Below are 15,381 nucleotides of genomic sequence, written 5' to 3'. Positions count from 1 at the left end.
CACCACAGTAGTCAGAGGCTGACTGGTCAAGTTCAAGTTATTTGGCGAAGGACAATTTTAAGATCGAAATAACAAAAATTCCAACCCATAGAAATGCATGGGCGCAGGCCGGGACCTTTAGCCAGGATCGAAATGATTAAAAAAATGAATTAACTGGAGTCAAATTAATGGAAGTTCACTGTACATTGTTTTCAATGGAACTAAACTTGGGAAATGAAAATAGTATGCTACATGAGAGATTTCATTAAATTGAGGTTTGTTATACCGAGGCTTGTCTGTATTCCACAGAAAGTGCAATGAGTAAAGAAATTCACAGTGAATTTCACGAAGTGAGACTTCTATGATCGCACTACTTGAGCACCTTTTGCAGCATTGCCTACTAAGTATGAAACAGAGTGTAGTTGAGCATGTGCAGCTGCAAGCAAAAGTTCAAAAACCCCTTCATCAACAACAAAAAATATAACTTCTTCTAGCACTAGAATTCCTTCAACACACTGCATTGGTCAAACATGCACATGTAGGCTGTACCATTTGATTTAACCTGACAAAGGGGAAAAAATGGAAAGAAAAACTGCCAAGGAAAAAAAATTTGCTGCACCATTGGACTCCGAATTTTTGTGCAATGTTACACTTCCCATAGCATTAGTAACTGATTTTAAATGATCAGCCTGGCTAGTGTTATTTCAGGGCATTGTTGCCACACTTACACCTACAACGAAGAGCGATAGGGAGTGTCAGGTGAGCACAGAGTGGTACTGTCCATCTGCACAAATGCTCACCTTTCCATTCTCGGCATCCTTGAGGGGCTGGACCCTGAGCCAGCGTTCATCGTGAAAGGTGGCATACAGTTCAGTCTGTTTGGGCAAACTGACAACTCCCTTAGTGCCTGCCCCACTGTTGAAGAATGTAGCCATTTCCTCGAGTAGCTTCTCATATGCTGCCTGCAAAATTTCACAATCGGATACAGAACATGAGAGACTGAGGTCCCCATCATTGAGGAACCACTGTGTGTAGTCTTTCAGTGCAGCAGTAACTTCAACATGCACAAATTTCTCTTGGTTGCACAAACAAACAACGTGCATCATCAGCCACGGTGTGTGTACATGTTTAAACAATTTTGGCGAAGGTATTTTGGCATTTATTTTATGAAGATAACCAGCATCTGTGAATTGCCAGCGTGAATTGTAAAATATTGCTATTTAATCACTTGGCGTGGGAACTGAAACATAAAAGTGCATGCTTGTGTACGGCCAACCTAATGTACCCCGAAAGATCAAGGCGCCAATCGTTACAGAATATTTGCATCAGCCACCGGCATCATTCTCACGCATTTCAAGTCTAGCAGACTTGAAATCACTATTCTATCTCGGCACTACCCTCATGTATGACGCCGATGGCATTACTCAACACAGGGATCATTGCAGTTAGTAAACCAGCATAAACTTTGTGCTTCGGCATTGCCTTTTTGCCCTGTGAAGCAATAATATCTGAAGGGAATCGCATAAAAAGAATCCAGCAACTATATGTGAAGCCACAATTTCCGCAAGACGGTAAGTGCGTTGTAGGGGACGGGACACGAAGAAGACAGAAAGAATAAAATCAATTCTCATCCTCTTCTTTTACATGAAATAAAAAGAGAGAAAGAAAAATTGGAGGACGCTTAAGCTTCGCCTTCAAGAGTGGAACGCGACAGCATTCCCGTCGACCTGCTAAGGGGGTGTAAGACAATGCGCTACGGCGCAGCGATCATTTACGAGGCGCCCCGCATCGGACTTTGCGCCCACCTATCACGCGGTGAGCGTCGAGCAACGCAGCGTTTGGCGCGGCAACGAAACGTGCGCCTGAGCAAACTGAACGAACCAAAGAACTCGGTGTCTCGGAGGGGGAAACGATCTACGCCAGCCAAACGTCGTGATCGGCACGGGCAGAGAGATAGATAGACAGTAATCTAAAGAAAGGAACGGCGCTTGATTCTGCAACCCGTGTGGGAGCACGGCGAAGCGTTGTCAGGGGAGAGGAGTCGGGGCCGCGACGCGCCTGGCACCGGTCCCCGCACAGCCCCAATGCGCGCGTGGCACGCCACCTGTCGGGGCAGCGCCATACATTGAGAGGAGGGGGTCTTCTGTGTTTGCCGCAAGATGGCTCTGCGTGTGCGGTAAGCGCAGAAGAAATTTGAGTGTTTAAAACTGATCAAAATTAGCTTGATCCGACGGCTACTACAGCAATAAGTAGTGTGGCTAAAGTTTCATTGCTCCACAGGCAGGCATGGCCGAGCGTGAGCAGATGATAGTCAAAACACGGATTTTCACTTACTTCTGCCTGTTTAGAAAACTGTGCCAATAAATATACATACAGTGAAATCTCTATATAATGAACTTCAGGGGACCACTGTAAATTGTTTGTTATTCTGAAAGATCGTTTATAGTGAAAGCCCAAAAATTGACTATTCTGCCCATCAACTCATCAGCTCACAAGTTGTCGCCATATGAGCTATCCACGAAAACATTGCTGTTGGCTCTCCGTGTGCGCTGTTGCTATTTTCCATAGGCTCCACTGCCACGCACCATCTAAGCACCGTGTAATAAGACTGACACAGGCAAAATAGATGCTAACACCAGGAAAACTACTGACAAAAAGGTAGCTCCATGTCGCTTAAAAAGCGCAATGTTTTTTGGCTTTTGTTTTTCACATTTCTTGTCGTGGACAATGCAATTGTCTTGATCGAGGCGGTCACCTGAACTATATAAAAGTGCAAGCGCATGTAAACAACACCGTCTGGAAAGTGTAAATTGCAACCGTGTGGCATCCCCATGAGTACGAAGGTTACATTTCACCGCGCCCATAGCTAGTACAGCTGCAGAAAGAAGCGCGAAAGAAAGAGGCATGCGCAGGAAGAAGGGTGAAAGAAAGGTGAAAGAAGTAAGAGACACACCTTCGTTGCTAGACGACACTTTTCTGGGCGGAGCTTGCGCTCGCAAAACCTGATGCGTCGTCACCTCCACTCGCTCGCGTTCTTTTTTTCTCAGGCACTGTCTTGGGTTTTCCGAACCTATGCGCAGCGACATCTGCTCTCTGAGCATCGTGGTCCACTAGCCTACTGTTTTGGCTGCCGTGAAGGATACATGAAATCTAAGAATCCCCAGATTTCAGAATATTAGTTCGTAGTACTAAGGCATTGTTAACATCACAGGGAAACTGAATAACGATCGCTGGTCTGAAAAGTTTGATATTCTGAAGTTCGTAGTACAGAAATATTTTTACAATGAAACTATAAGAAGTCAGCAAGGGATTTCTGAAAAGTTCGTTAATCTGAAAAGTTCGTTAATGTGGTGTTCATAGTAACGAGGTTTCACTGTAGTAACAGCAGAAAAATATGCACTGATCCAAACACCCTTTTTGATTGATGTCAGCTACTGGCCAATGGCAGCGCTCTATAGGAATGTGCCCGTCGACACCAAGGAGCAGGCATCGGCAGCCCCATAAGGGTGAGGCGAACGCCTCTGTTAAAAAGAGTGCGAGAGAAAGGTGGCTTCGTGGTTAACTTGTGAGCCTCATGTACCGTGCCCGAGTGCAAAATTTGGCTGAGATACTGATAGCAGAATTAGCAGCATCAGCAGCATGAGCAGCATAGACTATCCACAAAATGTGTTTTTTCACCAAGGGGTGGTTCGGAGCCCCTCTTATGCTACCTACCTGTTGCCGACCTGTTGATGTATATCTTTATTCACCCCTGGTCATGCGACGTTAACCCACAACCCCAAGAACTGGCAATGTGAAGAGATCTTCAGCCTTTTTGGACAGTGTGAAGACTGGTCTACTAATATTTTCAGCTTCAGTGTGGGTGCAGTGCATCAAAGCTTGTATGACGTATCGCCGCCACCCCTATTTTGATAAGCATCTTCAGCTATATGCTCAGCAGTACGTGTGGCATAGTAAATAGTGGTGCTATTTCACACACCACCATTCTCTTCCACCTCATTGAACATGGCCAGCCAAGTGCGCATCGCTTGCTAAAACAAAGCTTCATGAAAGCAGTCACCATGCTGGCTGGGAAAGCTAGGCACCGCACCTGCGCAAGGCCAGGAGTGGCAAAGGCACGAAGACAGCTTGCGGTCCAGACGCCCACATGAAACGTGGATATTGATTGCTAGCAAACATATGTATACAGTGAGTGTCCTGGCAGAGGGACAGCTTGTGCATAGCAGGTGTTGCGCTGCATGCAAATCACATGAGAGTGGCACTATGCAGCAGCTGGTGCAGTGACACTCGTTACAATTGATCATAATAATCCAATAAAGATGGTCCATTACAGTTAAAACCTCGATATAATGAAATCAGTAAAATCAGCATTTTACTTCATTATACTTAGGTTTGACCTTTCATGCAAGTAAGCATGGTCACCAATGGGTTTTTCTTAAACCAAAGGGGCCGCAAGATTTCCTGAATTAACGGGAGATCGTAAAACAAATTTGTTGAATTTGAGAGTCGGCAACAAGATACGGTTCAGTGCTGTGTCGACGATATCTTCACATCAGGGGTATGAAGCTAAACCTGTGAAACTATTTCGTCCACTCCGCCGCAACGGCTGTAGCGTCGCCTGCAGTGTGGTAATGCTATCATGAGGAGTGCAGGCAGAGGGCGTGAGCAAACACTTCAGCTGCCTCTCACTTCAATTTGCCTCCGAAACATGAGGTTACACGACCTCCAGCACTAATCGAGCGTGAAGACAGTCCACATGAAGTCGCGAACATCTCGGCTTACTCAACCTTTGCACCCACTGCAGATTACCTTTAAGATGGCACATGGGCCGCATGTGCATTCAACCACACTGACAGCCATGAGAAAAGTTGCAAAAAAAATTTTTAGTTGTACGCGATAGTCCTCTATAGCAGTGTCCATTAAAAGCAGAATTTGTTGCACCAATAATAAATGCCAACTAAACCAAGTGAGAAGAATTGTCTGTGAAATCCTAAAGTACTATATTTATTCAAATCTAGGCCAACAGTTTTTTTTTTTCTTTTTTTAATAATCATATACCAAACTCTAGGGTCAGCTTAGACTTGAGGATTTTAAAGAACACTGCAGTTTGTAATTGAAAATGGTAAATTTGGCACATAGCTAGCTAGCGCCATCTAGAAAAGTCAGTATTGCAGATGCTATTAGCCGCACCAGTAGCCAACTGAAGTACACGAGCGACGTTGCTATTTTGACCTGTGTCGCATCAGCATGCGGAGTGGCCCATAGCATGGCGATACCACTATAGTGCTGCTTTCAAACGAAAAGTTGTGCTAACCGCAGAGGCCTCGTCCAACGTTCAAGCCGGGCTGGACTTCAGCATCGATGAGAAAAACGTCCGTCATTGAAGGGGGCAACGGGAGTACACTTTTTGCATGTGCCGCAATGAGGAGCTGACAGCGATGAGGAAAATAAGCGTGCAATAACAGAGAGGAGCTGTTCATCGAGATAGCACTATGTTACAATGTGAGCAAGCCGTGCTGCACTGTCAGCACAAGCATGGGCGCGCGTCCACAAGCGTGCGTGTGGTCTGAGCTACAGCGACGAGGCTAGCAGTGATGATAACGTAGAGTGAGCCCGGTATGTTCATAATAAATAAATGCTGTTTTCATTTTGCGAGTGCTGTCCTCACTTTTTTTGTTCGGCCTACATTCGTGCTAAGCTTCTTTTTTTTTATGTTTCGGAAATTCAGGGGTTGGCTTATAATCGGGGCCGGACTAGATTCGCGTAAATACCGTATGTGGAAACGTTGTAATGAGCGTGGATTGTATGGTGTTTCAAACAAACGGTACCAGGTCTCACTCAGTAGATTGTTGTAGAAACGTACACTCATACAGGCAAAAACTCGACAAGTAGATACACTGTCCGCCCTGCCGCTGTGCTCCCTACCGAAGTTTCAAAATGCTGCTTGGTATCACTTGTCCTTTATCAAATCGTCAGAAGAAAGAGCCACAGTTCTTATAAACCACCTTGGAAAGAAAGGACTTAAAACAGGCTGCATATACATGGTAGTGTTGCATTACTTCCTTGGCAGTGGTGCACATTTAGCGATGTGAATTTGTTAATGTTTGTGCATACTACCATTTAGTGTGCAGTCAGGCCACATTCCCACGAGGTATGTACTAATGAGATGCCGCAGTAATATGCACCAACTAAATATTGTTCCAGCAACCAAATACTGCGTACACTGCTCCCTATTTGAACAAAGCAAGGTTAACTGCACAATACAGTGCACAGCTTCCTGCTGTCTTTTAGCCTCATGCAGCACTGCAATGCATTTCATGCACTACTCACTTCATATTCGACGAACCGGAAGCAAACACTGGCAGTGCTTGAGACGCAGGACACGAACACATCAAGATACTCGACGTTCGTGGATGGCTCACCAGTAGAGCTGCTAGGCGAGCTGGTCCAGTCAATTGACAAAGCACAGCCGTTTTGCTGCAATTTAGAAGGACATTTAAATGCTCTCACCACAGATAAATTAATATTCCAATTTACTCTGTCTCAGCAACACTAACAAAGCAATATAACAGTAGGACCAGTGTTGCTACATCACTTGGTCTTTCCACAGCCTTTAGGGCCCACCAGACACATTTCATTACATGTGCTGCTGCGTGACGGACAATGAGGGCAGGTTGCTCGCCCACACTACCTCAGAGGCCAGGTTGCGTGTCAGACTTCACTGGGTGGCTGTGATGGGCAAAGGAAGGACTTGTGCATGGCATGGCAGTTAGGCAATAGAGACGTATCAACCGGGAAGTGCTGGGCACCACTCCGAGATTAAACAAGGTAATAGCTGGCATATAATGAGTAATATTAAATTGCTTCCGAAGCAGTTAAGAAGCCACGAAGACAATTTAAAGGGACAATAAAAGAAAGTACTAAGTCGAGCTACATCAATAGATTGTTTATCTAGAAGTCTATCATTGTTTTCTGTGTGCCAATATAGAACTCTGTTGTGTTGAAAATTGCTGTGTGAAAATTGTTGTGTTGAAAAAGAGCACGGCCACGGCCTCGCATGTTCCACCTGAGTGGACGACCCTGCACAATCGACAGTTCCGATAAACAAATCACATTGCCACTACCATGGCATAAGAACAAGACGAGCCAAAAACAAAGTTCCCACTAGGCAGTTATGCTGTCAACAGTTTTAAGGTTTTTAATTCCACATGGTGCTTTGCTAAATTTTTCTGATATCATTAGCACGCATGGTGTTGGAAAATCTGAAAACAGTGCCAAATTGTGCCATAGTGCCTCCATGTCTATGCTAGATCTTCTTAGTTGAAGGCAACCGGTCAATAAACCACAACCATCCCACAACCTTTATGAAATGCAAAGGTTGTGGGATCGTTCCCCACCTGCGGCAAGTTGTTTTTTAATCCACTTTCATTTCCATTAATTTATCCTTTCTTCATTTAATTTATTAAGCACATGGTAATTTCCCCTATGTTGTACTTGGCATCAGTGTTTGTTGGCTTCTTATGATATGACTAATGAAAATTGGGCCCCTTGGTTAACTTCCTTTTCGTTTATTACATAATGAGGGTCTCGAATCCGGCGACATTGATCCCTTCAGGTAGAATGGGTGGGTTTATTGAGCAGTTACCTTCACCCAAAAAGATCACGTTCTCGTGAATGCCTGCGGCAGAAAGGATGTTCGACGTCCGCCGCCATGGTTTGTGAGTGCTAGCGCTGGCTAACACTCCCAGGGTTCTAAAAGGAAGCATAAATACCCAAGAAAGTGCACGGGGAAACGGCGCCGCGGTAGCTCAATTGGTAGAGCATTGCACATGAAATGCAAAGGTTGTGGGATTGTTCCCCACCTCGGCAAGTTGTTTTTTCATCCACTTTTATTTCCATTAATTTATTCTATCTTTGTTTTAATTTATTAAGCACAAGCAATTTCCCCTAAGTTGTTCATGGTGTCAGTGTTTGTTGCCTTCTTATGATATGACTAATAAAAATCGGGCCCCTCAGCTTACCCCCTTTCCACCGGGAAAGGCACGCAAGGCATGCTGGTCTCGGCACAGCTGGCAGCGAAGAGCAGACGCTCGGCTGAATCATGACCGTGCCGGACCTTCGGGTGACAATATGTCCGCTACGCCAGCTCTTCGGATCTGTCAAATATTGAGTTATGATTCTGACTAATTTAATAGTCACGAATCGCCATTTGCATTTGACCCGCCACCATGAGAGTCAGCGCCTATACACTAAATATCGTGCTGCAAAATGAAGACCAAGGTTACCCATAACCACTGATTTTATACATGCTGCTTGCTATTTTGGTGTCTTACCCCTAAGGGTCTCAGGGAAGCACTTCGCATGCTGGCTGTAATATGTAGAGCACGACTTTCTACATTTGTATCCCGCAAGAAAGCCACTGACAGTCCAAAGCGCCGAACAGTGCATTTGTTTACATCGGCAGGTACAGTGACCACTCCTCGTTCGCTTGAGATATAATGCTATAGTCGCTCATCGGTGACATCAATTAATGTCGGAACACATTGAAACGGGCAGATTTTAACGCGACAGTGTTAAGGAGCTCGAGTCGCAGAAAAGCCGGTGTCGTCGGCGTCGTTGGCCGTGAGCGAAAAATGGCGGAAGGCAATTCATAAATAAAAACAACTTGCAATATGGGCTAGGTGGGAATCGAACCAGGGTCTCCGGAATGTGACACGGAGACGCTACCACTCAGCCATGAGTTCGATGGTTCAAAGTGGGACAAAAGCGCCTCTAGTGAATGCGGTGTTGCCTTAGAAACGTGCCGTAGAAAGTTATACTGCGGTGTATATCGGTAATTATGAGCATGTAAATTACAGAAGTCGCAGTTAAACGCGTAGCGAAGTACGTTTCCGCTACATTTCTTCTGCACTTGCCGCACACACAAAGCCATCTTGCAGAAAACACAGAAGACCCCCTCCTCGCAATGTACGGCGCTACCCCGACAGGTGGCGCGCCACTCGTCCGTGTCTCCCCTTCGTCTCGTTTGAGCGCATTGAAGCCGTGCGGAGACCGGTGCGAGGGTATCCCAATACCCTTGCGTTTACAGTAGAACCCCGCTGTTACGTTCCTCACTGCTGCGTTTTCCCGGCTGCTATGTCACTTTCATCCGGTCCCGGCATAGCTTCCATAGGATCCAATGTATAAGGAACCCCGCTGTTATGTAGTAGCTGTGAAAACGTTCCCGCATGATGCGTCGCAACCCGAACCCGCCTGGGCTAAAGTAGGCAATGCGCTCCAACCGCCATTTTGGCTTTTGACAAGTTTTGACCGGGCTTGGCTATTGAACTGGCTGCAAGGAGCCGCAGGCCAGTTCGAGAGGCCGCCACTAGGTGGCCATTCGTGCAAAATGCTCTGACTATCATCACTGTGATTATGGTCACCGCATGGTTTGTTGGGCAGGTCGACTCACGGAGGAAGGAAACTCGGGAGAGGCCCTGACGTCACTCTTCGGGAAGCTATAGCTAAAGAGAAGCCGGAAGTTGGCATTGCTCCGTCTATCGGGCCAGCTCTCCTCTTTTGTTTACATTTCTCGCGAAACCACGCAGCGCTAGCAGCGCTGCGCGCAACCGGGCTGCTCGGATGCGCGCGCTCCGCAGCAATACTAAACAAACGTTAGCATGATTACGCCAAAGAGGGCAAAATTTCCCGCGGATATTCATTCGTCCGTTGCCGTTGCCTGGCGCGGTGACGACGAGGAGCACGAGCCGCATGATGCCGGGGAGTTGCCAAATCCTAGCTTTGGAGAAGCCGTCGCGGCTCTGGACCTCCTCCGCAGGTACGTCGCACCTCACAGCGACGCTGACAGCAATGCGGCCTTCCAGGCTATTGAGAAACGTGTGGTGATTTCTAGCGAGCGAAAGAAACGGCAAGCCACCATTCTAGACTCTCTTTAAGTCCTAAGCGCACTCTGTGCAAATAAATTGTCTATAGTTGAAGCTGCACTTTTTTCATTCATTTTCGGAGCTTTCCTCACTGTTGCGTTTTCCCGGCTGCTACGTTTTTTTTTCCTCGGTCCGGCAAAAAACGTATGAACGGGGTTCCACTGTAATAAGTTTTCTCACTCTCTCCCCTTCCAACTTCCAGCATGCGTCACTCGAACCATCGTGTTTAGGCGACGCGGCTCCTCTTTCAGTTCACAGTGCGATTCCTAGGTGCAGCGTCCGATGCAGGACGCCTCTGACGTGATCGCTGCGCCGCAGTGCGTCTGGTGGGAAAGCGTCCCCTGCGACATGTGCCGTGCTGCTGGCGAGGAGTCATGGGTCTGCGTGGTGCTCCCAAGCGATAGAGGACGATCTCATTGAGGCGTCAGCCCCATGATCGCGTCAGCCTTCATGGCGCGTCGTGGCCCGGCTGTCCGTGCCGATCACGACGTTTGGCTCGCCTAGATCATCGCTCCCTCCGAGACACTGAGTTCCTTGGTTCGTTCCGCTTGCTCAGGCACACGTTTCGTCTTTCAAACTGAACTGCAGAAGTAGTTTTCTCAATCCTGATGACTTAATTAGCTTCATGTCAGTCGCTCAGGCCTGCCAGCAGCAGAGACATGAACTAAGAGACTGTGACGTACCATATTTACTCGAATCTAATGCGCACCTTTTTTCCAATAAAACAGGTCCAGAGATTGCATCCGCGTTACCACACCGCCATTGGCATTCGAAAAATGGCCGCCTCATATGCGTTTCTAGCCTAGCTGCCGTAGCTTCCTCCATGTTGTACATGTAACCAGGTGCTGGTGTAACCTAGTCTACTGCCTGTCTTCCCGTTTTCTGCATTTATTCAATCAGCATGGAAGCACCGAGTGCGAAGACACGCTGAGTCCACCACGATGCCGCATTTAAAACGAAAATTATCATGTGCGCGGAGACGGACGGAAATCGGGCCATATCATAGGCGTTCGGAGTTCCCGAAACTTGCATGCAGGACTGGCGCAAATAGAAGGAGAATATTTTCGCCAGCAAAGCAACAAGGAAGGATTTCAGTGGAGCAAAGCAGGGCCGCTTCGCCGAAATAGAAGAGCTGCTCACGGAATACGTGCAAGAGCAGCAAGCGGCACAGCGGCCTGTGACCACCAATCTGCTCAAAGTACCGGAGATTAGCCCAACAGAAAGGGCTAATGCAGAGTGACTTCAAAGCGAGCAGGTGCTGGCTATCAAATTTTATGAAAAGAAAAAGCTTTTCTCTTCGAAAGCGGACAGGGATATGCCAAAAATTGCCCAAAGAATATGAAGAGAAATTGCAGTTTTCAGCGGTACGTCTTGAAGTTGCGCCATAGAAACAGCTGCCGCTTCAGACAGATTGGAAACGCCGATCAGACGCCGCTCTACTTTGACATGCCTGCCACCACGACTGTTGAAAAGAAGGGGGCGAGGCAAGTGCGCCTCTTGTCTTCCGGCCACGAAAAAACTAGAGTCGCCGCAATGCCTTGTTGCACTGCGTATGGGCACAAGCTACCACCACATCTTATCCTCAGATGGAAGATGCTCCCGAAAGGAATCATGTTTCAGAGTGGCGTGATTGTGCACGCAAATGAAAAAGGTTGGGTGACCACGGACTTGGCCGCTGGCTGGACTGATAACGTTTGTCGGAAGAGACCTGGTGGCAGTTTGGGTCTGCGTGGGATGCTTGTGCTCAACGCGTTGAGGTGCCACCTTGACCAGCGAGCGCATCAAGGACAAGCTGGCTGCATGCAACACCGACCTTGTCATGATACCAGGCGGCATGACATCGCAGCTCCAGCCATTCTATGTTTCTTTGAACAAGCCAGTGAAAGATAGCATTCGGGCGCTCTACACCGAATGGCTTGTCAGTAGCTGCCATGAATTCACGCTCGCCAATAAAATGAAGCGTGCCTCGCTGCAGGACTTTACTGGGTGGCTGAAAGATGCATGGTGCACAATTCCGTCTGACATGGTTCACAAGGCCTTTAAAAAGTGCGGGATTTCGAATGCCATGGACGGCACCATGGATGAAATGGTTTGGTCTGTTTTTAGCGATAAGGAGTGGTCTGATAGCGACGAGTGATATTTATTGCCCCATGCGACTCATACCGGCGCAGTGAAAATCTTGGCGACAAGGTACGCCGGTTCCATTTGTGTTTTTATTCATCACAACTTTGTGTATTGGGAATAAATTTCTTTTTACCAAATGAGAGAAAATAGTATTTCTATATGAAACACGAGGTGCATGGTATTGTACTCGTTCTTTTTTTTTTTTCATGGAAAGCGGCTGCGCGTTACAATCATAGTTTTTTTTTTCTTTTTTGGTGACGGAAAGCGGGAGCACGTTACAGTCGAGTAAATACAGTATAGGCTTAACCTCGACTGAACGCGATCGGCATCGGCTCAAACTGCATGTGCAAATGGCGAGGGCTGAAGCTCGTGCAGCCTACGTCTACAGGAAAACAACTTCTCACGACAGCAACATTTCACGCCATGCACCAGCTCACAATTGTGGATTCGTCAACGCTCTCGTCACTGTGGCCTGCATAATCCTGGCATGCCCTGCATGCAACACTCCTGATGTCATACACAATGTGGCTTGTAACTGAGGAGGAGGCAAGGTAGGCTGTTCAAGGCAATTAAATTCATTTGTAAAAAATCTGCGCAACCCTCAAACCTGTTTTTTTGAGGACATGATGGAAGTGTTCAGAGGAACATACCCAGCGAATTTCATCGACATCCGTTGACATCAAAAATCGTTGGAGTTGCCTATTAAAGGCCCAACGCATGTCTAGGACAGAGCACATGTACATCACTGTCCACTAACAATGCACATCCAAAAGCAAACACTCAAGCTTTGCAACAGAAGGGATCAACATATAAGTCGACAGCGATCGGTGAAGCTCCGATTGTATACCACCTCAACCAGAGGCATGAAATGGCCACATGCAATATGACATGCTTTTTCGCACACCAGTTTCGCTCACCTGAAAGCGAAATATACCTGTTTACTATGCATATAGCAATGAGCATGACAGAGTTCGCAAAACACATCAAGGAAAGCAAGCATGTGCCCCTGATTACTGTGCTTCTCTCTTAAAAAACACAGACTAAAGCTGCAGATGCAAAACGAGCATGATGGCACACAGAACACCAATGTAACAGAAGAAATAGCTGAATGCACAGTATTTGCCACCTGGAACACCCAAAGCACCTGGAAGCACATGGCGTCTTTCCTAGCATGGTGTCAAAAGCAGTGTGCATCTTTTTAAGACAGTCATCATCTGCTAGCTGCTTGTGCTTGTAGGAGGCAAAAATCTGCCAACAGCTCCGAGAGTCTGCAGACAGTCCGTGACTTCCAGTCCATGAAAAACGAATGCGATTCTGGCAGCTTATCGGACTGGTGGGTGGAGCTTCCAAAGCTGTTTGTGAAAATCGAATGTGGGACATCAGTCCCAAGCAGTCCAGGACTGTCAGAGACTGATAATCAAGAAGTCCCAATACTTCCTCTATGCTTGTATGCGATCGGGCCCGGTTGCGATTGAAAATGCACCACATAATTTTTCCATAAAGTTGTGCTATTTCACCTCTACCCTCTCAGCTTTTATAGAATAGTTGCTTTTAACAATTACCATTTACACAGAATTTTTTCACCGTATCATTCACTTCAGTATAGCAGAGGTTTATTGCAGGTGGTAACAAATTACTATTCGTTTTGCATTCAATTTGAACCTAAAATTTGTTATTCACCCATCCCTGAATGGGAGCTTGGCCTTTCAATCTAGCTTGACTTAATATTTTCATTTAATGTCCCTTTGCACCTAAACGTAGAGCTATAGAGAAATCAACGTACCACTTCTTCATAAACATTGAAACTTTAGCACTAGTACCACAACAATTAAACTCTGCAGCTTGCACACCTACATCAAACACACACAACTCAAATGGTGCATTCTATGCAGGAGTGAAGCCTAAGAAATAAGAATGATAAAGCAACTCGCTGTTTTGATAAGGTGCCACAAGAGACTCAGACAAGATTCTGTTACATCAACATTTCACACTACAGCTCAGAAAACTTATAATGTAACTGCTTATATAGTGCAGGACCGGATATCACGCAATTCTTTCTGACTTATATTTATCTTTTCATAGAAGTCAATGTTTAAGCATACCACTTAGAATGGAGCCACGTGAGACCAGATACCTATTATAATACAGTTGCTGGAAAATCCCACAGACAGGTGGGACACCAAGCTCGCTTCTCAACAAGGTGCACCGACCGAGGGAAGAGTGATGAAGGTGATGCGAAGGAGGAGGAGAGGCAAAGTAACAATCGAATGAACAAGGAAGGAAAGGGGGGGGGGATGCAGCAGCATGCTAGCATGCTGACTAGGTGGGCAAGCCGGAATGGCTAAGGTGACGAAGAAGCGCTTTGCTCCAGTCGCTTGCCAGTGGCTGGGAGTCTGTAGTGTACACGCACACACTGTCACACTTTGCCTCTACAGTTTGTGCACAGAAAATAAATACAGTCATCAACCGATTTCTTCGGGGGGACACAGGCTCTAAACATTTTTCTGAATTGCCGGGCAGAAGGAAAAAACACAGTTATGCCGATATAACCAATTTTATGTTCTTTACAACTCCAGCATTCCTGAAAAATCACTTGAGGCCACGAGTGAGTTTTACGTTCACCCATCACAATACACGTCGTCGTGAAGTGCAGATATTGCACACGTGACCTCGACTCTGGGAAGCTGTCAGTTTAAACTGTGTTCTGCAAATTCATTAGTTCAGAACATTCCCCACACGTGAGCTTTCACCGCTCCTACCAGTACACGCACATAAATACGTTAGCTATACATGTTCGCGGTGTGCCAGCCAATTGCCCGCAAACCCAGCTTCACGCTGCAGTCAGTTTCACCTGCGTATGTGATCTCCCGCTATATTTTCGCGAGTTCATCTGTGGACATGAACATATCTTAAAGGCAAGGTTCCCGCTACAGCAAGCCGCCCAACACCCCCGGCGGCTTGGTCTAACCAGCGCCCTCTCATCGGAAGTCGGCAGCCAGTGTTGTTTGGTGCAGAGTCAACGAAATGGTTCGCAAGGGCTGTAACGCACTTGAGGAGTGGAGAAACCACCTCGCCAATGAAAGTGAGGGCACATCCCGGTCGTACGCTTCAGTTCCCAAACACACGCAGCTGCTTGGTCTACATATTTTGCACATGCACAGCCTTTGAAAAATACTGTTTTGGTTATAGCGCGGTACCACTTATAGTGCGGAAGTTTGCGACTCCGGCGACTTATGATAAAAGCAGTCTGCGAAACTGCAAAACTGTACACAGTAAGCAAGAGTACCAGAACAAGAGAGCTAAAACAAAGCATGCTGGCAAACGAGACCCATTAACAAGAATGACAGCATGAAGC

General features: G+C 46.6%; 1 protein-coding gene across 10 annotated transcripts in view; it reads right to left on the bottom strand.

Annotated features, from left to right (window-relative positions):
• The window catches only part of LOC142579388 (tudor domain-containing protein 7-like), a 161,449-nt gene that overhangs the window by 57,372 nt on the left and 88,696 nt on the right, over window positions 1-15,381 (bottom strand). For all 10 annotated transcript variants that reach the window (XM_075689522.1, XM_075689521.1, XM_075689515.1 and 7 more), the window contains 2 exons: window positions 6,310-6,456; window positions 780-941 (listed from right to left, as the gene is read on the bottom strand). In XM_075689522.1, coding sequence (XP_075545637.1) covers window positions 780-941; window positions 6,310-6,456 — 309 coding nt within the window. The remainder of the gene's footprint in view (window positions 1-779; window positions 942-6,309; window positions 6,457-15,381) is intronic.

This window comes from Dermacentor variabilis, chromosome 4 (assembly GCF_050947875.1).
Source record: "Dermacentor variabilis isolate Ectoservices chromosome 4, ASM5094787v1, whole genome shotgun sequence".
NCBI lineage: Eukaryota > Metazoa > Arthropoda > Arachnida > Ixodida > Ixodidae > Dermacentor > Dermacentor variabilis.
The sequence above is the reverse complement of the archived record's forward strand: the minus strand, read 5'-3'. Positions and strand labels throughout refer to the sequence as shown.